At 38.0% G+C, this 22,314-nt stretch overlaps 1 protein-coding gene across 2 annotated transcripts in view; it reads left to right on the top strand.

The window, feature by feature from the left end:
- Nucleotides 1-16,700, top strand: part of ARSJ (arylsulfatase family member J) — an 84,119-nt gene extending 67,419 nt beyond the window's left edge. Inside the window, exons 2-3 of one of the 2 annotated variants that reach the window (XM_019024928.4) lie at nt 14,244-15,610; nt 15,707-16,700. In XM_019024928.4, the coding sequence (XP_018880473.1) occupies nt 14,244-15,610; nt 15,707-15,732 (1,393 nt within the window). In that variant the 3' untranslated portion in view covers nt 15,733-16,700. Of the gene's footprint in view, nt 1-14,243 lie in introns of both variants that reach the window. The other variant, XM_004040309.5, reaches the window with a different exon arrangement.
- The last annotated feature ends 5,614 nt before the right edge of the window (nt 16,701-22,314 follow it).

Genomic DNA, 22,314 nt, shown 5'->3' with positions numbered 1-22,314 from the left:
GTAAAGCAAATTAACACACTCATCATCTCACATAGTTACCCTTTTGTGCATGCATGTGTCAGGAGCAGCTAAAATGTATTCGTCAAATATTTATTTTACTTTATCCTATACATTTCCAAGTGGATATCTGACAGGTGCCTCTAGCTAAATGCAGGGCAGGAATCATTGTCTTCCTATTTATTCCTATCCCTTTTCTGGATTTCTTAACTCAATGCAAAGATTTCCTTTCACCCAGCCACCCAGACCAGACACTTTGGACTCATCTTTAACATTTCCTTCTCCCACACTTCCCACATATAGTCTGTAACCCTATCAAATGTCTCTCTTTATAATATCTAATCTTCCCTTTACTGCATCCTCACTGTAACAAATCTCGGTCTTGGATATCATCCTCTATCTCTTAGATTAGGGCACTTCTCCCTGCCTAGGTCTCGTTCCACTCCAATCCATTCTTCACACTACAACCAGAGTTGATTTTTCCAATGCAAAGCTTCGATTGTGTCATTCTCTTTTCAAAAGTATTCTGTGACTTCCTGCGACCTTCACATTAAGTAAGAAAACCTTAGTACAGCTCTATCCTCTAATACAGCACCCTGTCATTGAGCACCTACTTACCTCTATAGACTAATCTCCCATCAAGATATGTCTGAGTCTCTCCCCTTATATTCTAATATTCTAAATTGTTGATCTACAGAGACCCAAATTCTCTCTCACTTTTTGCATTCAAACATTCTGCTTCTCTCGCTGAAACACTTTGTCTTCCCTTCAACTCTTCACCTGGATGGCTCCTCCTGCTGCAAGAATCATCTCAGATTCACCTTCCCTTGTGAATGCTCTTTTGTCCAAGTCGTTTCAGCTGCTTGCACTACCTGCTTTCATTCCACACTCACCCAGATACTCCTGAATGCACTAAAACTCAAATGAAACATGGCCCCTTCTGAGAGGTGTCCTGACTCTACTATGAGCACTTATAAAATGCTGTGGTTCTCTACTGTAACACTTAGTCCTCTCATAATAATCCTCTAATGGCTTGTCTGTTTCTCCAATTATACTGAGTTCCTTGAGAGCAGAGACCATCTTATTCACCTGTTGTAATCCCCAAAGCTAGCACAGTGTAGGAGAAGGAGTGTTAAACAAGCAATTAATTCACTTATTCATGAGATTAAACAACTAGGCATATATTTGTTGCCACAGCCTGCCCCACTTTCACCCCTTTCCAGAAGATATAATTAACTGAAAGATAAAATTAAGGCCCATAAATAGAATTTATTTATAGACAAGAGAGTCTTTTGGAAGGCAGTCATAAGCAAACACCTTTCAGAATATGGAAAATTAGTTATATTCTTCCTACATAAATATCCGAGTGATATTTGATTTGTAAACTACAGTGTCTTGCATTTATTTCCTTCCCTTCAAAATATGAATTTCTTTTTTTTTTTTTTTATACTTTAAGTTTTAGGGTACATGTGCACATTGTGCAGGTTAGTTACATATGTATACATGTGCCATGCTGGTGCGCTGCACCCACTAACTCGTCATCTAGCATTAGGTATATCTCCTAATGCTATCCCTCCCCCCTCCCCCCACCCCACAACAGTCCCCAGAGTGTGATATTCCCCTTCCTGTGTCCATGTGTTCTCATTGTTCAATTCCCACCTATGAGTGAGAATATGCAGTGTTTGGTTTTTTGTTCTTGCGATAGTTTACTGAGAATGATGGTTTCCAATTTCATCCATGTCCCTACAAAGGACATGAACTCATCATTTTTTATGGCTGCATAGTATTCCATGGTGTATATGTGCCACATTTTCTTAATCCAGTCTATCATTGTTGGACATTTGGGTTGGTTCCAAGTCTTTGCTATTGTGAATAATGCCGCAATAAACATACGTGTGCATGTGTCTTTATAGCAGCATGATTTATAGTCCTTTGGGTATATACCCAGTAATGGGATGGCTGGGTCAAATGGTATTTCTAGTTCTAGATCCCTGAGGAATCGCCACACTGACTTCCACAATGGATGAACTAGTTTACAGTCCCACCAACAGTGTAAAAGTGTTCCTATTTCTCCACATCCTCTCCAGCACCTGTTGTTTCCTGACTTTTTAATGATTGCCATTCTAACTGGTGTGAGATGATATCTCATAGTGGTTTTGATTTGCATTTCTCTGACGGCCAGTGATGATGAGCATTTTTTCATGTGTTTTTTGGCTGCATAAATGTCTTCTTTTGAGAAGTGTCTGTTCATATCCTTCGCCCACTTTTTGATGGGGTTGTTTGTTTTTTTCTTGTAAATCTGTTTGAGTTCATTGTAGATTCTGGATATTAGCCCTTTGTCAGATGAGTAGGTTGTGAAAATTTTCTCCCATGTTGTAGGTTGCCTGTTCACTCTGATGGTAGTTTCTTTTGCTGTGCAGAAGCTCTTTAGTTTAATTAGATCCCATTTGTCAATTTTGTCTTTTGTTGCCATTGCTTTTGGTGTTTTGGACATGAAGTCCTTGCCCACGCCTATGTCCTGAATGGTAATGCCTAGGTTTTCTTCTAGGGTTTTTATGGTTTTAGGTCTAACGTTTAAATCTTTAATCCATCTTGAATTGATTTTTGTATAAGGTGTAAGGAAGGGATCCAGTTTCAGCTTTCTACATATGGCTAGCCAGTTTTCCCAGCACCATTTATTAAATAGGGAATCCTTTCCCCATTGCTTGTTTTTCTCAGGTTTGTCAAAGATCAGATAGTTGTAGGTATGCGGCGTTATTTCTGAGGGCTCTGTTCTGTTCCATTGATCTATATCTCTGTTTTGGTACCAGTACCATGCTGTTTTTGTTACTGTAGCCTTGTAGTATAGTTTGAAGTCAGGTAGTGTGATGCCTCCAGCTTTGTTCTTTTGGCTTAGGATTGACTTGGCAATGCAGGCTCTTTTTTGGTTCCATATGAACTTTAAAGTAGTTTTTTCCAATTCTGTGAAGAAAGTCATTGGTAGCTTGATGGGGATGGCATTGAATCTGTAAATTACCTTGGGCAGTATGGCCATTTTCACGATATTGATTCTTCCTACCCATGAGCATGGAATGTTCTTCCATTTGTTTGTATCCTCTTTTATTTCCTTGAGCAGTGGTTTGTAGTTCTCCTTGAAGAGGTCCTTCACATCCCTTGTAAGTTGGATTCCTAGGTATTTTATTCTCTTTGAAGCAATTGTGAATGGGAGTTCACTCATGATTTGGCTCTCTGTTTGTCTGTTGTTGGTGTATAAGAATGCTTGTGATTTTTGTACATTGATTTTGTATCCTGAGACTTTGCTGAAGTTGCTTATCAGCTTAAGGAGATTTTGGGCTGAGACAATGGGGTTTTCTAGATAAACAATCATGTCATCTGCAAACAGAGACAATTTGACTTCCTCTTTTCCTAATTGAATACCCTTTATTTCCTTCTCCTGCCTGATTGCCCTGGCCAGAACTTCCAACACTATGTTGAATAGGAGTGGTGAGAGAGGGCATCCCTGTCTTGTGCCAGTTTTCAAAGGGAATGCTTCCAGTTTTTGCCCGTTCAGTATGATATTGGCTGTGGGTTTGTCATAGATAGCTCTTATTATTTTGAAATACGTCCCATCAATACCTAATTTATTGAGAGTTTTTAGCATGAAGGGTTGTTGAATTTTGTCAAAGGCTTTTTCTGCATCTATTGAGATAATCATGTGGTTTTTGTCTTTGGCTCTGTTTATATGCTGGATTACATTTATTGATTTCCGTATATTGAACCAGCCTTGCATCCCAGGGATGAAGCCCACTTGATCATGGTGGATAAGCTTTTTGATGTGCTGCTGGATTCGGTTTGCCAGTATTTTATTGAGGATTTTTGCATCAATGTTCATCAAGGATATTGGTCTAAAATTCTCTTTTTTTGTTGTGTCTCTGCCCGGCTTTGGTATCAGAATGATGCTGGCCTCATAAAATGAGTTAGGGAGGATTCCCTCTTTTTCTATTGATTGGAATAGTTTCAGAAGCAATGGTACCAGTTCCTCCTTGTACCTCTGGTAGAATTCGGCTGTGAATCCATCTGGTCCTGGACTCTTTTTGGTTGGTAAACTATTGATTATTGCCACAATTTCAGCTCCTGTTATTGGTCTATTCAGAGATTCAACTTCTTCCTGGTTTAGTCTTGGGAGAGTGTATGTGTCGAGGAATGTATCCATTTCTTCTAGATTTTCTAGTTTATTTGTGTAGAGGTGTTTGTAGTATTCTCTGATGGTAGTTTGTATTTCTGTGGGATCGGTGGTCATATCCCCTTTATCATTTTTTATTGTGTCTATTTGATTCTTCTCTCTTTTTTTCTTTATTAGTCTTGCTAGCGGTCTATCAATTTTGTTGATCCTTTCAAAAAACCAGCTCCTGGATTCATTGATCTTTTGAAGGGTTTTTTGTGTCTCTATTTCCTTCAGTTCTGCTCTGATTTTAGTTATTTCTTGCCTTCTGCTAGCTTTTGAATGTGTTTGCTCTTGCTTTTCTAGTTCTTTTAATTGTGATGTTAGGGTGTCAATTTTGGATCTTTCCTGCTTTCTCTTGTGGGCATTTAGTGCTATAAATTTCCCTCTACACACTGCTTTGAATGCATCCCAGAGATTCTGGTATGTTGTGTCTTTGTTCTCGTTGGTTTCAAAGAACATCTTTATTTCTGCCTTCATTTCGTTATGTACCCAGTAGTCATTCAGGAGCAGGTTGTTCAGTTTCCATGTAGTGGAGCAGCTTTGAGTGAGATTTTTAATCCTGAGTTCTAATTTGATTGCACTGTGGTCTGAGAGATAGTTTGTTATAATTTCTGTTCTTTTACATTTGCTGAGGAGAGCTTTACTTCCAACTATGTGGTCAATTTTGGAATAGGTGTGGTGTGGTGCTGAAAAAAATGTATATTCTGTTGATTTGGGGTGGAGAGTTCTGTAGATGTCTATTAGGTCTGCTTGGTGCAGAGCTGAGTTCAATTCCTGGGTATCCTTGTTGACTTTCTGTCTCGTTGATCTGTCTAATGTTGACAGTGGGGTGTTAAAGTCTCCCATTATTAATGTGTGGGAGTCTAAGTCTCTTTGTAGGTCACTCAGGACTTGCTTTATGAATCTGGGTGCTCCTGTATTGGGTGCATATATATTTAGGATAGTTAGCTCCTCTTGTTGAATTGATCCCTTTACCATTATTTAATGGCCTTCTTTGTCTCTTTTGATCTTTGTTGGTTTAAAGTCTGTTTTATCAGAGACTAGGATTGCAACCCCTGCCTTTTTTTGTTTTCCATTTGCTTGGTAGATCTTCCTCCATCCTTTTATTTTGAGCCTATGTGTGTCTCTGCATGTGAGATGGGTTTCCTGAATACAGCACACTGATGGGTCTTGACTCTTTATCCAACTTGCCAGTCTGTGTCTTTTAATTGGAGCATTTAATCCATTTACATTTAAAGTCAATATTGTTATGTGTGAATTTGATCCTGTCATTATGATGTTAGCTGGTTATTTTGCTCATTAGTTGATGCAGTTTCTTCCTAGTCTCGATGGTCTTTACATTTTGGCATGATTTTGCAGCGGCTGGTACCGGTTGTTCCTTTCCATGTTTAGTGCTTCCTTCAGGAGCTCTTTTAGGGCAGGCCTGGTGGTGACAAAATCTCTCAGCATTTGCTTGTCTGTAAAGTATTTTATTCCTCCTTCACTTATGAAGCTTAGTTTGGCTGGATATGAAATTCTGGGTTGAAAATTCTTTTCTTTAAGAATGTTGAATATTGGCCCCCGCTCTCTTCTGGCTTGTAGGGTTTCTGCCGAGAAATCCGCTGTTAGTCTGATGGGCTTCCCTTTGAGGGTAACCCGACCTTTCTCTCTGGCTGCCCTTAACATTTTTTCCTTCATTTCAACTTTGGTGAATCTGACAATTATGTGTCTTGGAGTTGCTCTTCTCGAGGAGTATCTTTGTGGCGTTCTCTGTATTTCCTGAATCTGAATATTGGCCTGCCTTGCTAGATTGGGGAAGTTCTCCTGGATAATATCCTGCAGAGTGTTTTCCAACTTGGTTCCATTCTCCGCATCACTTTCAGGTACACCAATCAGACGTAGATTTGGTCTTTTCACATAGTCCCATATTTCTTGGAGGCTTTGCTCATTTCTTTTTATTTTTTTTTCTCTAGACTTCCCTTCTCGCTTCATTTCATTCATTTCATCTTCCATTGCTGATACCCTTTCTTCCAGTTGATCGCATCGGCTCCTGAGGCTTCTGCATTCTTCACGTAGTTCTCGAGCCTTGGTTTTCAGCTCCATCAGCTCCTTTAAGCATTTCTCTGTATTGGTTATTCTAGTTATACATTCTTCTAAATTTTTTTCAAAGTTTTCAACTTCTTTGCCTTTGGTTTGAATGTCCTCCCGTAGCTCAGAGTAATTTGATCGTCTGAAGCCTTCTTCTCTCAGCTCGTCAAAATCATTCTCCATCCACCTTTGTTCCGTTGCTGGTGAGGAACTGCGTTCCTTTGGAGGAGGAGAGGTGCTCTGCGTTTTAGAGTTTCCAGTTTTTCTGTTCTGTTTTTTCCCCATCTTTGTGGTTTTATCTACTTTTGGTCTTTGATGATGTTGATGTACAGATAGGTTTTCGGTGTGGATGTCCTTTCTGTTTGTTAGTTTTCCTTCTAACAGACAGGACCCTCAGCTGCAGGTCTGTTGGAATACCCTGCCGCGTGAGGTGTCAGTGTTCCCCTGCTGGGGGGTGCCTCCCAGTTAGGCTGCTCGGGGGTCAGGGGTCAGGGACCCACTTGAGGAGGCAGTCTGCCCGTTCTCAGATCTCCAGCTGCGTGCTGGGAGAACCACTGCTCTCTTCAAAGCTGTCAGACAGGGACATTTAAGTCTGCAGAGGTTACTGCTGTCTTTTTGTTTGTCTGTGCCCTGCCCCCAGAGGTGGAGCCTACAGAGGCAGGCAGGCCTCCTTGAGCTGTGGTGGGCTCCACCCAGTTGGAGCTTCCCTGCTGCTTTGTTTACCTAAGCAAGCCTGGGCAATGGCGGGCGCCCCTCCCCCAGCCTCGCTGCCGCCTTGCAGTTTGATCTCAGACTGCTGTGCTAGCAATCAGCGAGATTCCGTGGGCGTAGGACCCTCCGAGTCAGGTGTGGGATATAGTCTCGTGGTGCGCCAGTCTGAAAAGCGCAATATTCGGGTGGGAGTGACCCGATTTTCCAGGTGCGTCCGTCACCCCTTTCTTTGACTCGGAAAGGGAACTCCCTGACCCCTTGCGCTTCCCAGGTGAGGCAATGCCTCGCCCTGCTTCGGCTCGCGCACGGTGCGCGCACCCACTGACCTGCGCCCACGGTCTGGCACTCCCTAGTGAGATGAACCCGGTACCTCAGATGGAAATGCAGAAATCACCCGTCTTCTGCGTCGCTCACGCTGGGAGCTGTAGACCCGAGCTCTTTCTATTCGGCCATCTTGGCTCCTCCCCCCCCCAAAATATGAATTTCTACTCCACTATTGGCCTATTTTTTACTCGCTAACCATTCTGGACTTTAAAGTCTGCATTAAAGTATTAGTATTCATATTTTATCCCACTTACAAGTGTACATTAAATATGTAATTAGGTTAAAACAATAACATCTTAGACAATATTTTCAGACAAAGGAGAATTCATAGACTATAGTATCCAGCACCCAGTAATACAAATTAATACAAAAAATTATAAACCTTCACATATTCTAATGCCAAGCTGAAAGGTCTACTTAGCATTTTTCTTTTAAGTTGGCAGTAAAGTGAGAATGATGGTGATTGCTTTTAACAGATTTGGCAACAACTCTAGGTTTGCTATTATTCATGTGGAATTTTCTTCACATGGTAGCCAGACTGTGACAAAAAAACTTACTAAATTTCAAAATTATTTTATTTTTTAGCCAAGGTAATACAAGCATTTGGAATATATTATATGAAAAATCTATTTTTAAACTAATTTCATATTATACAAATAAATGTTAAATATACAATCGATGTTTGTGGAATCTTCCCTATGAAATATCTGTAAATGATATTATAAACTTGGTACTCTGAAGCTGTTCTGGTGTTAAATGGAGATGCTTTACTGACACATTGAGCAATAGTCTTTGACTCATGGATTCTTATAGTTAGAAAGAAGCTTAGAGGTGTAGTACTCTGTTCTCATGCTGCTATAAGGATATACCTGAGGCTGGGTACTTTATAAAGAAAAGAGGTTTAATTGACTCACAGTTTCACAAGGCTGGGGAGGCCTGAGGAAACTTAACAAACATGGCAGAAGGGAAAGCAAACACATCCTTCTTCACATGGCAGTAGGAGAGAGAAATGAGAGCCAACCGAAAGGGGAAGCATCTTATGAAAGCATGGGATCTCATGAGAACTTACTGTCACGAGAATAGCATGAGGAAAACTGCCCCCATGATTCAATTACCTCTCACCAGGTCCCTCTCACGACATGTGGTGATTATGGGAACTACAGTTCAGATGAGATTTGGGTGGGGGCACAGCCAAACCATATTAGAGGTCATCTAGCACTTCGTTTCCAATTCAGGAATCCCTTTTACAAAATCCTTGGCAAATGTTTATCTAGCCTGTTTACTATTTTTTGTGTGTTTACTTTCTTTTTTAGAATGTTATTTTTCACAATGAGTTGAAATCAGCCTCTTTATAATATTGACCATTAGTCCTAATTCTATGCTTTGAAATAAAACAGAGAGGAGTTGAACTATCCACCACTCTCCAGGTTATAAAAGCAACAAATCTAGAAATCATTCCTAATTATTTTCTTTTCCACTCCTTCTATACTTCTCTCACTGATTTAGTCCTATCAGTTCTAAATCCAAATATACATTTCATCCATCTACCTCTTTCCATTTTTACTGCCACTAGATGGTAGTCCAAGCCACCATCATCTTCGACCTAGACAAATCTAAACAATCTCTAAACAATCTCTTCTAAACAATTAGAAGAGATTGTTTAGAAAAATTCTTTTCTAAACAATCTGTGTTTCAATTCTCATCTTTCTAAAATCCACTTTCTATACCAGTCGTCTCCAAATTGGAATACATACACCAAAGGGTAATGCAAGATGATTCATTAGGATGCAAAAAGAAATAAAAGAAATTCTACTTACATTTATTTTTATCTCATCCCTTTTAATTTCTATTCTGTGTAAGTTTTATAATGTTCCTAAATTAATACAATATGCATGAGTTTAATTTATAAATAAGTAAACGTGCATATATTAGGGGTACATGCTTGAATATTGAATACTATTTTTCAGATGTGTTCTAATTAACATAATGGGATTATTACTCGTCAGAATTTGCACACTGCCTTTATATAAAGATTAATTACAACTATAGCTCTCATTTGTCTCTTTTGCTTTTTATTAAATTTGTAGTCTGATATATTCAACTTCTCAGATCCATTTATGTAGTCTTATATAGCTGACATGTAAAAAATGGATTTTTAAGTAAAATATCTTTTATTTATCCCAGTTAGATTTTCTTACATCTTGTTTTAAATTTTGGGACAATCTTATAGAAAAATTGCAAGTGCAGCACAAATAGCATTTTTCCTGAATTAAGAGTTAAGAGCCAACGTGATGTCCCATCACCCTCAATACTTTAGTATTTCCTACCAACAAGAGTATTCTCCTATGTTAGCCACAAAACCATCAAAATCAGGAAGCATTGTTATTCCATTTTAATCCTGAGATCCCATTTAAGTTTTGCCAGTTCTCTAAATACGTTCTTTATTGAAACTATTCCAATTCAAAACCACATATTGCATTTAATTGTCATGTCTCCTTAGTCTCTTTCTTTTAATTCCTTCCAGTTTTTATTTTAGGTTCTAGGGGTTTACGTGCAGTTTTGTTACATGGATAAATTGCATGTCACGGAGGTTTGGTGTACAGATATATCGTCACCCAGGTAGTGAGCATAGTACCCGATGGGTAGTTTTTCAAGCCTCACCCTTCTCCCACCCTCCATCCTGAAGTGGGTCCTGGTGTCTTTTGTTCCCTTCTTTGTGTTCATGTGCAATCAAAGTTTAGCACTCACTTATAAGTGAGAACATGTGGTATTTGGTTTTCTGTTTCTGTGTTAATTCACTTAGGATAATGGCCTCCAGCTGCATCCATGTTACTGCAAAGGACATGATTTTGTTCTTTTTTATGGCTGCATAGTATTCTGTGGGTTATACGTACCACATTTTCTTTATCCAATCTCCTATTTATGGGGATTCAGGTTGATTCCAGGTCTTGCTGTTTTAAATTGTGCTGTGAGGACTTATTTTCTGAGTTGTTTTTCTTTATTTTCTTTACTTTTTTCAATTAAATGAAACACTCCTACCTGCCCCACAGAGTTGTGGAGGCCAGACAAGAGCATATCAGTAAAAAAAATTTTCATATTATATTCACTTTCATTAAAGTGTAAGATTATCATTCTTACCCCCAACTAAAGTGCTAACATACAGTTGATTTTTCATTATTTTATTGAAAAAGAATAATAGGCAGCCCTTTCAAATGCTAAATCATTCCTAAGCTATTTACCTAATGCTGATCCTTTTTTAAAAAAGACAATGAAGCTAACTTGGCAGGACTTTTCTTTTTTGACTTTGTCCCATTTGTTATTTTTGAAATGCTTACAAATCACATACTTTAAAAAAATCATTCTCAAATTTTTCTGGGATCAACATAAGTCTCACTATCCGGTTTACAAATCCTTCCTTTCTTTAATTGGAAAGTTAGAACAGATTTGCTTCTCAAGACTTCTGGCATCTTTCCTCTGCTCCTTGATTTTTCAAAAAGTACTGATATTAACTCTTAAAAAGAACAGAGAGTGCATTGGACTTTGCCACTGCTGATCAAGAATCAGTTTCACAGCCTGGTGGGGCAGGTTGAGGGTGCTGGGGAGAAAACCACAACTTCTCTACATCTCTATTTTCTCATCTATAAAATGAACTTAAAAAATCTGACTTCTCACTGTTGTAGTGAAACTTAAATGCAATAATGCATATAAAAAATCTATAAATTAAAAAGCGTTATGCAAATGTTAGTGACACCGATTCAGCATTCTGGGATAATTGTTAAAGCTATCGCTGAATAAATATACCTTCCTTACTAGACTCTGCTCCCTCCCAATGCTTGCAGCAACCCAATATGTATTATTATCCCTATTTTACAGATGAGGAAACTGAGGATCAGAGGGATTAAGTACTTCCCAAAACCACACAGATAATAAGCAGTGGAGCAAATTCAAACCCAGGTCTGTTTGATTCCAAAACCTACACCCTTAACCCACACCCCAAATTACCTGAAACTTACTACTATTCCACCATAGAGGCTGGAACTCATTTAAGCAGGAGCTGCTCTGAAAACCTCTTCCCTGTTATAAGCTGCTGTCAAACTTTTATGTTGCTGGTTTTAAATTTTCCAATTTAAAAACCATTCTACTTTCTAGAGAAGACAGAAACCTCATAGTTGATTAATAGCTCTGAACTCCTATTTATCTGCAGACGCTACACCATTTTCTGAAAGCAGCAAACCTCTTCTTGCTTTCTTTTTTTTCTGCAAACGTTTCCTGTATTTTATGTTTTTCATAAGCCTCTTTTCCTGTTGCCTTTGCCAATAGGTTAGAAAATGACCAATTTAGTTAGAAATGCTTAACTGGTTTACCATTTGATGAATTAAATAGACATTCCAGTCAAATCCATTTTCTGCATAATTATTTTGTTAATAACTCATCCCCATAAATGATTCCCAAAATTTTTACCCGTATAGATGTCTCCCTTTTTAATTTCCTCCAAGTTTCCATTAATGGGTATTTACTAATTTGTCATGTAGTTGTGTGAAAAATTAGTTTTTTTTCTAATTTTAGAAAACATTCACTTGTGTCTAAAACATTCACTTGTTAAAAAATTAGTTTTTTCACAATTGAATGTTTTGGATCCTGGACTAGACCAAAACTTATCAAGAACAGGCCAGGTGCAGTGGCAGTACTTTGGGAGGCCAGGGCAGGTGAATCACCTGAGGTCAGAAGTTCGAAACCAGCCTGGCCTACATAGTGAAACCCTATCTCTACTAAAAATACAAAAATTAGCCAGGCTTGGTGGTATGCACCTGTAATTCCAGCTACTCAGGTGGCTGAGGCAGAAGAATCATTTGAACCCGGGAGGCAGAGGTTGCAGTGGGTCAAGATCGTGCCACTGCACTCCAGCCTGGGTGATAGAGCGAGACTCTGTCTAAAAAAAAAAAAAAAAAAAAAAAAAAAAATTATCAAGAACAGTAACAATGCCTTCTAAACTTGGTACTTACGATGTTTATGAAAAGATTATTTCTTTGGGAATTTCTTACATTTTAAATTCCCACAATCATTATTATTGCAAAACTGACAGCTAAATGATCAGTGGAGTAAACAGGGTCCATGTGAATGCTGCTTTGCAATAGTGATCAGATATCACTCCAGTGCCCACAGAAACATCAGTGTGTGTTGCAATTAACACTTCAAAAAGCTCATAGTTTCATCATGCTATCATTAAAACATTAAAAATAAATTGAACTATTCATCCAAGGCATGTATAACATGTTGGCCTTTCAGGTTAAATCACTGTGAAAAAAGTTGTTTTGACTTCAATATTTTTTTTGTAATTTGATTCCAAGAATATCTACATATTTACCCTGACAATTTTCTGCAACCTTAATTTTATTTTCATTTTTATATTTTCTATTTTAAAAGTGTTTTTCAACTTATAACTATAGAATCAATTTTTAAATGTCAGAAACTAACTAGTATATCGTGGCCCAAGTGAAAATTCATACACTTGTGTAATAATAACCCCTTCTTGGAAAACGCCCTTGGCAAATACCATTGGAAAGAGAAAAATGCAAGAAATTAACATTCACTTAATTTTTAACATATTAGAAAGTGTTATGCTTTCTTAGACTATTTTATAAGTGATTATAGTTTTTTAAAAAGAGACACTGTGGGAAACATACATAAGGACTTATTACCTGTTATTTTTGGAAAAATATCATTTGTAGCACTAGCTAAAACATTTATTCTAAAATGATTTTTAAACAATAATGTATTGTGTAGTCAGAAACCTCTTTCTTGTTTCAGAGATCTAACAGATTAGAGATTAAGGGCCGGGCACGGTGGCTCACGCCTGCAATCCCAGCACTTTGGGAGGCCGAGGCGGGCAGATCACGAGGTCAGGAGATCGAGACCATCCTGGCTGCTACGGTGAAACCCCGTCTCTAATTAAAAAAAAATACAAAAAAATTATCTGGGCGTGGTGGCAGGCGCCTGTAGTCCCAGCTACTCCGGAGGCTGAGGCAGGAGAATGGCGTGAACCTGGGAGGCGGAGCTTGCAGTGAGTCTAGATCACGCCACTGCGCTCCAGCCTGGGAGACAGAGCGAGACTCCGTCTCAAAAAAAAGAATGAACTATTGTTTTACAATCAAACAGGAGATTTTTCTCTAATTTTTCCTTGTATTTTTAGTACTTCAGAGTTAGCTTGAAATAAATGATATCAGGAAACTAGGAGCTAATGATTTAGAAGGCCCCTAGGTTAAAAGCAATAATAATAATAACACTCTGATTCTGTATATCTTTTCTCTTACCTTGTCAGTTTTCAGTCATGTAATTAAGAGATTAAAGTTTATTCAAATTAATTCCACTATAAGAACTTTAAGACTCTGAGGCTGGGCACAGTGGCTTCGCACCTGTAATCGCAGCACTTTGGGAGGCCAAGGCAGGTAGATCACTTGAGGTCAGGAGTTCGAGACTAGCCTGGCCAACATGGTGAAATCCTGTCTCTACCAAAAATACAAAAAAAAAATCTGGGCATGTTGGTGCATGCCTGTAATCCCAGCTACTGGGGAGGCCGAGGCAGGAGAACTGCTTGAACCTGGGAGGTGAAAGTTGCAGTGAGCCAAGATCACGCCACTGCACTCCACCCTGGGTGACGACCGAGACTCCGTCTCAAAAAGACTTTTGAGATAAGTAGCAAAATTTTAGTTTCAAAAGTACTGGTTTAGATTGAAATGTATTTCAAATGTCAAATAGGAAGTTAATTAGAGTAAGACTTGTGAGTAAAGAGCAGAAATGCTGAATTGGTCATTTATCATTGGGGTCAATTATAATTTCACAATGATGCCCATAGAAACATTTTTTAATTTAGGGATCATTGTTTTATGTAGAATATCTCTTTTATCCTGCCCTGATAATAAATTTTTTCTCTTTTCTTAAGGTATCAGATACACACCGGACTTCAACATTCTATCATAAGACCTACCCAACCCAACTGTTTACCTCTGGACAATGCCACCCTACCTCAGAAACTGAAGGAGGTTGGATATTCAACGCATATGGTCGGAAAATGGCACTTGGGTTTTTACAGAAAAGAATGCATGCCCACCAGAAGAGGATTTGATACCTTTTTTGGTTCCCTTTTGGGAAGTGGGGATTACTATACACACTACAAATGTGACAGTCCTGGGATGTGTGGCTATGACTTGTATGAAAATGACAATGCTGCCTGGGACTATGACAATGGCATATACTCCACACAGATGTACACTCAGAGAGTACAGCAAATCTTAGCTTCCCATAACCCCACAAAGCCTATATTTTTATATATTGCCTATCAAGCTGTTCATTCACCACTGCAAGCTCCTGGCAGGTATTTTGAACACTACCGATCCATTATCAACATAAACAGGAGGAGATATGCTGCCATGCTTTCCTGCTTAGATGAAGCAATCAACAACGTGACATTGGCTCTAAAGACTTATGGTTTCTATAACAACAGCATTATCATTTACTCTTCAGATAATGGTGGCCAGCCTACGGCAGGAGGGAGTAACTGGCCTCTCAGAGGTAGCAAAGGAACATATTGGGAAGGAGGGATACGGGCTGTAGGCTTTGTGCATAGCCCACTTCTGAAAAACAAGGGAACAGTGTGTAAGGAACTTGTGCACATCACTGACTGGTACCCCACTCTCATTTCACTGGCTGAAGGACAGATTGATGAGGACATTCAACTAGATGGCTATGATATCTGGGAGACCATAAGTGAGGGTCTTCGCTCACCCCGAGTAGATATTTTGCATAACATTGACCCCATATACACCAAGGCAAAAAATGGCTCCTGGGCAGCAGGCTATGGGATCTGGAACACTGCAATCCAGTCAGCCATCAGAGTGCAGCACTGGAAATTGCTTACAGGAAATCCTGGCTACAGCGACTGGGTCCCCCCTCAGTCTTTCAGCAACCTGGGACCGAACCGGTGGCACAATGAACGGATTACCTTGTCAACTGGCAAAAGTGTATGGCTTTTCAACATCACAGCCGACCCATATGAGAGGGTGGACCTATCTAACAGGTATCCAGGAATCGTGAAGAAGCTCCTACGGAGGCTTTCACAGTTCAACAAAACTGCAGTGCCGGTCAGGTATCCCCCCAAAGACCCCAGAAGTAACCCTAGGCTCAATGGAGGGGTCTGGGGACCATGGTATAAAGAGGAAACCAAGAAAAAGAAGCCAAGCAAAAATCAGGCTGAGAAAAAGCAAAAGAAAAGCAAAATAAAGAAGAAGAAACAGCAGAAAGCAGTCTCAGGTTCAACTTGCCATTCAGGTGTTATTTGTGGATAAGCACAAATATTTCCTGTTTGGTTAAACTTTAATCAGTTCTTATCTTTCGTCTGTTTCCTAGGTAAACCAGCAAATTTGGCTCGATAATATCGCTGGCCTAAGCATCAGGCTTGTTTTCATGCTGTGCCACTCCAGAGACTTCTGCCACCTGGCCGCCACACTGAAAACTGTCCTGCTCAGTGCCAAGGTGCTACTCTTGCAAGCCACACTTAGAGAGAGTGGAGATGTTTATTTCTCTTGCTCCTTTAGAAAACGTGGTGAGTCCTGAGTTCGACTGCTGTGCTTCAGTCAACTGACCAAACACTGCTTTAAATTATAGGAGGAGAACAATAACCTACCATCTGCAAGCATGCTAATTTGATGGAAGTTACAGGGTAGCATGATTAAAACTACCTTTGATAAATTACAGTCAAAGATTGTGTCACCTCAAAGGCCTTGAAGAATATATTTTCTTGGTGAATTTTTGTATGTCTGTCATATGACACTTGGGTTTTTTTAATTAATTCTATTTTATATATATATATATGTTTCTTTTCCTGTGAAAAGCTGTTTTTCTCACATGTGAACAGCTTGCACCTCATTTTACCATGCATGAGGGAATGGCAAATAAGAATGTTTGAGCACACTGCCCACAATGAATGTAACTATTTTCTAAACACTTTACTAGAAGAACGTTTCAGTATAAAAAACCTAATTTATTTTTTACAGAAAAATATTTTGTTTTTATAAAAAGTTATGCAAATGACTTTATTTTATTTTTATTTCCTGCATACCATTAGAAGAATTTTATTTCATTTCTTCAAATTACCAAGCACTGTAATACTATAAATTAATGTAATACTGTGTGAATTCATAGACTATAAAAAACATCATTCAGAAAACTTTATAATCATCATTGTTCAACCAAGATTTTGAATGTAATAAGATGAATATATTCCTTACAAATTACTTGGAAATTCAATGTTTGTGCAGAGTTGAGACAACTTTATTGTTTCTATCATAAACTATTTATGTATCTTAATTATTAAAATGATTTACTTTATGGCACTAGAAAATTTACTGTGGCTTTTCTGATCTAACTTCTAGCTAAAATTGTATCATTCGTCCCAAAAAATAAAAATCTTTACTAATAGGCAATTGAAGGGATGGTTTACTAACAACCACAGTAATATAATATGATTTTACAGATAGATGCTTCCCCTTGGCTATGACATGGAGAAAGATTTTCCCATAATAATAACTAACATTTATATTAGGTTGGTGCAAAAGTAGTTGCGGTTTTTCCCATTAAAAGTAATAACCTTACTCTTATACAAAGTGGACACTGTGGGGAGATACAGAGAAATGGAAGATATGGATCCTGCCTGGAGTAAGTAACTTGCTTGGAAACCCCACATGCAAACGTCATGAGGAGAATTAAAGGAGTATTATCAGTAATGAAGTTTATCATGGGTCATCAATGAGCATAGATTGGTGTGGATCCTGTAGACCCTGGTGTTTTCTTTGAAGTGCCCTCTCCTAATGCAGAGGCCTTGAAGCTTACAGTATACACTTGAAAAGTCACAGATAGCTAGAATTATGATCTTTGAAGTTATAACTGTGATCTGAAAATGTGTGTGGTGGTATGACAGCATACCATTAAATACATTTACATCACAGCTCAAAGGACTGTGATATAATCCATTTATATCACAGCTCATAGGACTGTGATATAATCCATTTATATCACAGCTCACAGTTTCTGAAAATGTATAAAAGAATTTGTAATCTAGTACTGAAATTACTAAATTGGGTAAGATGATTTAAAGGATTTTAATTTTAATATTTTATTTCTAGAATATATGGCTCCATTTTATTTTATAGTGTAAAGTTGTATTTCCTAAAGTTTGTGTTTTGTCGACAGGATCTTTTAAATGAGTCTTAAAAATAAAGGCATATTGTTCGTGTTTTTCTTTCCTGGTGGCACATAAATAACATGTCTTAAAATAGATGGCATCTTATACATTTTTAAAAAATAGACATCTTTACACTAAAAAAGAGTTCTGAAGAAAGTAAGTTTGGGAGATGCTGGGTTAAAGAAAGTCAAAGGAGTCACTTTAATGCAGGTTTTTCTTAGAGTTTTTAAAATCTTAGCTTGTATTGTAACCCTGACAGAAGGAAAATGTTATACAGTATTTCATAATTTCACCACAAAACTGCTGTCTGTGGCACAATGCACAGGACTAGGGTTCTGAGGAACTATACTGTTATTGGAAACATAGTGTAAACATAGAATCTTCTAGAAGTTCCTAGAAAGACAAAAAAAGAAGCAAAGAGGCAAATTAGGATTAAGAAATACCAGTAGGTATCACCTATTGTGATGTAATTCTAAGTTCTCTATAAATGATTATAATCTTCTCGGTGAAAATAATTTAGCCCACAGTGTTCTACTGGAAATAGCTTCATGGATGTTGATCACTGTTTTAGAGAGTACTTGCCACCTGCCCAGGGCTCTAGGCAGGATGTGGTTTACGAGAAGTCTCAGTGTCTTGCCCTCAAGAAATTAAAATATAATCTAATAGTCATGTATAAGTAATGAACAAAAATGTTTCTAAAAATGCTGGCAGCAAATCACTAGGAATTTCAAGATGGCCAGGAAGGAAAACACTGTGTCCTTGAGTTTTGTGCCTTAATCACTGAGGCCATGTTAATATGGGGAATTCATTCTCAGGTGTTAGCTTCCTAAACTGTGATCTTCAGGATGCGTTTCTAGGCTGCCCGTGGTTCTTTCAAGTGTCAACTGCACCTCTTTTAAACCTCTGATCTTTCTTAGGGTTTCAAAAGAAACTCTCATTAGCTTTGTCAGAAAATAATTTTTGAATATGGCTATGTTTCTGGGTTGAGAAGGGATATAAAAACTTTTTTTCCAATGAAAATATCAACAACAAAAACATTTGTAGTACCTTTCAGCCAGTGAAAACATCTACCTCAGGTCTGTCGAATTTCAAGTCTAACTAAAGAACTTGTTTCATCTGTTTTTACATACTCTTTCTTCCTTTTTTCTAAAAATTGAATGGATATTTTCGTTTTCTTGACCAGACCCCTTTTAAAATTCTTAAGAACAGAGGAACACTGCCATTGATAGTTGAATAATAATACTTTTTTGTACTTTCAACATTCCTCTCTGAGAATATACCATATTAGTGTGCATATCTCCACATTATTTCTTTATATTACTGAACAGTATTTTATTATATAGATATGCCATTTTTTTTATCTTTTCACATGTCAATGGACACCTAGGTTGTTTCCAGGTTTAAGCTAATATAACTAAAAATGCTATGTATTTTCAAGTGCAGGTGTTTCTTGATTTTCTAAGGCACATGAATTTCCTATCAGGATCAGCTTCCTAAGCATTTTATTCATACCATTTTTGAACATACAAATTGTGTATTTGTCAGTAGCAGAATGGGTGATGTTGGCAGGAAAAAATTTCCTTGCCAAAAGCAGCACAATTCCTCTATGGTAAACTAATAGCTAAATTGTTTCTTCATACGATGACTTCATAGAATTCATTCATTCATTCAACAAATACTTGCTGAATCTTACTCTCTCAGGCAATGTTCTAGGATCTTGGGATATATCAGTGTATGAAATGAATAAAAATTCTTACCCTTGGGCAGGTTATCTTCTAGCTGAGTGAAGCAGACAATAAATAATAAACATAACTAATAACATTATATACCATATAAAGTAGTGTGAAAAAAGAGTAGATCAGGATAAGGGGAGGATTCACTCTACACCAAGTTTATCCATCCATTCTTTCAGCATTTGTTAAGTGCCCCATGTAATGGTGTGCATCGGGATGTGATGGCAAGTGACATCACGCAGAGTCCTTGCCTTCGGGTAGTGCCCCTACGTTCAAGTGGTAGTGCACATTCTCCTAGAAGATGCAGCCATGAACCCAATAATCAAACACTTCATCTCCACCATCCTCCCACCATGGCTACCCCACTTTCCTGCTTGATCCTTCTCATTAGCATTTAATATCCTTCAGAGTTTACTCACAAGTTTTCCTTGTTGTCTGTTTCATTCCCCTAGAATATAAACTTCTTAAGAAAAGTGATTTCTGTTAAGTTCTGTTTACATATGCATGGCCAGTATATAAAATGATGTCCTACTTATACTTAGCACTCAATGTTTTTGAGTGAATACATAAGATAATCACATTTATCCATATGTTCAACCACATTTGCCTAAGTTTCCACTTTCTATTTCTGGTACAGGGATTTCATTGTTGAAAAATAGAACTAATCATCCTTAATACCTTTAACAGCAATGATATGAAATGCAGAAATTTCTAACACTATAGAAAACTAACTCTAATAATGTATAGTTATAGCAACAGGGTGTTACAGCAAAAGTGAAGCAAAAATTACACAAAATTGAGAGCAAATTTTATCTATCATCTTTATTACATAACAGGATAGAACATGATTATTCTAACACTACTTGGAATATTACAGAATACATTAGCTTAAATGAGTTCCCAGAAAAAATAGATGAGGGCTTAAATTGTCAATAATTTTTTGTACCAAATCGTGAAAGGAAAAAAATATAATTAGAAAATAAACCTCTATGTCTTCATAGAATTATAAAGCCAAATGGAATATACCTCACATCCTTGGGTATTTTATTACAAACTTCTCCAATTTGGCAGAGCAGAAATTCTGCTTTTTTAAAGATATATTTTTCTTAAATATTTTACTAGTCATAGCATCTCTATGAATTTGGTTGATTCATTGGTTAAACATGGTATTATTTAAAGCACAGAACCTGAATGTTGCCTTTGGGGATTAGGTAGATTTGAACATATTTACCTAACTTTCAATTTCATATCTATGAGTTGAAATTGCCTTATGCTCAAATTTACTGCAATCCTATAACATTTTTTGTCAGATGTTTTATGCAATTTTAGATAAAATCAATCCCAATAATTGAAAAACAAACAAGAGAATAACAAAGGCTTATTAGAAATGTCTACCTATCCACTCTTTGTAGAAATTCTTCAGCCAATAATTGTAAGTAGAGAGCATCTTATTGCATAATCAAAGTAAAATTTGTCTTTCAGTATAAAAATCCAAAAATAATTTTTAATATCACTTCTGTCATATTAATCTCTCTGGAAACAATGCTTTAAGAATTAAAGTCCTTCAACTTCGAGAATTATGAACAGGGAATACCTTCAGCTGACCTTCTAAATCCTAAACAACTGGGAGAAAAAAACCTTTTTATAACCAAGGTTTTTAAAAAAACTCTTGATTTAATTTAGTATCTGAAACCATACTTTTTATGTCATCATCACCAGAATTTCCAGAGGCTCCCTTTGGGCAAATAGCGTTAAGTCCTCAGTCAGAGAGTTATTCTGTCTCTAAGGCAAATCCCACTAAAACTTCTCTATGTTTAGCTATTCTTAATTAAATAATCCCATCTAGCACCTATGAGGTGGGGAATTACAAGCATAAAAAGTCCTGCAGTTATTTCTACTATACAGTCAGACATAGTAGCAACAAAACAATACAGTGTTTTACTAAACTTTTTTTTTCTTTTCTCCAATTTTTGCTCCAAGTCCTAACAGTTAACATAGTGTTTCAGAGATTAAGGTCACAGCTGCTGAGGAATCCTGCTCTCTCCCAGCTGGGAGCAATGGCGGCTGCAGTGGCAGTGGAGACTAGGTGAGGCGGGTGGGTGGAGAGGTTTTTCCCCTTACCTTTTTATTTGGCCCCTTGCCTCTGCACTTCTCAGCATCCTGGCTGTGCTAGGGCTATTTCTTTCTGAACTCATATGCAACCATAACTCCGCATTTTACTTTCTTGGCACCCTTCTCCATACCTGAGTCCCACATCCGTTTCTGCCACAGAACTAGGCACATTATACCTATGTCCAACAGAGGTATCAGCAAGCGAATTCCTCCCTTCCAAAGTTCTCCCAGCATAAAGGGATGAGTGTGTAGAGCTATCTCCGCCTTCTGGTGACGAGAAGACCTGAGCCCCACCCCAAAACCTTCAAGGAGCTGAGATCAGAGTGGAAGTGAGCGATCAGGAAGCCAACAAAGTGTTCCCACCTGAGTAAGTGAGATACCGCTCCCTTCAGGTCCAAGCAGTTTAGCAGCTGCAATGTCCAAAGCCTGCTTCAGCTTTGGGAACTAATTAATCCTTTCTCTTTCTGCCTAGAAGAGAGAGCAGTGAACAAGGTAACTTCTATTCGAGACCTATCCAAAGCCTACCTTGGGTATTTCTTCTCTTACATAGAAGAGTGAACAACATAGATTTCTCACATTCTCTACCCACCCACCCAAAGCCCAACGTTGAGAATTCCTAGATCCTTTCTTCTCTGGCTAGGAAGAGAGGGCAAAAACTAAAAGCCTTCTCTAAAACCTAAAACCATGTGGGCTGCTTGTTCCAACCTACCCCCAGCCTTCGACCAACAATTGTCTTCCAATCCTTTCAATCTGTCTGCTGTTGGCTCTTGCTGTCTTCTTTCAAATCCTGTTAGCCTGGGGGCCATCCTCTATGTCTTTCAGAAAACCACGTTTCAAACAGGATCTCATGCTTGTCAGTAAACTTGGTAAGTTTTTATGATCTGTATTTATTCCTTGTTATCCTGAATGCAAGCATGAAGTTTCTGGAA

The sequence above is a fragment of the Gorilla gorilla genome, chromosome 3, assembly GCF_029281585.2.
Source record: "Gorilla gorilla gorilla isolate KB3781 chromosome 3, NHGRI_mGorGor1-v2.1_pri, whole genome shotgun sequence".
NCBI classification, from domain to species: domain Eukaryota; kingdom Metazoa; phylum Chordata; class Mammalia; order Primates; family Hominidae; genus Gorilla; species Gorilla gorilla.
Note: the sequence above shows the minus strand (reverse complement) of the source record. Positions and strands in the feature narration are given on the sequence as shown.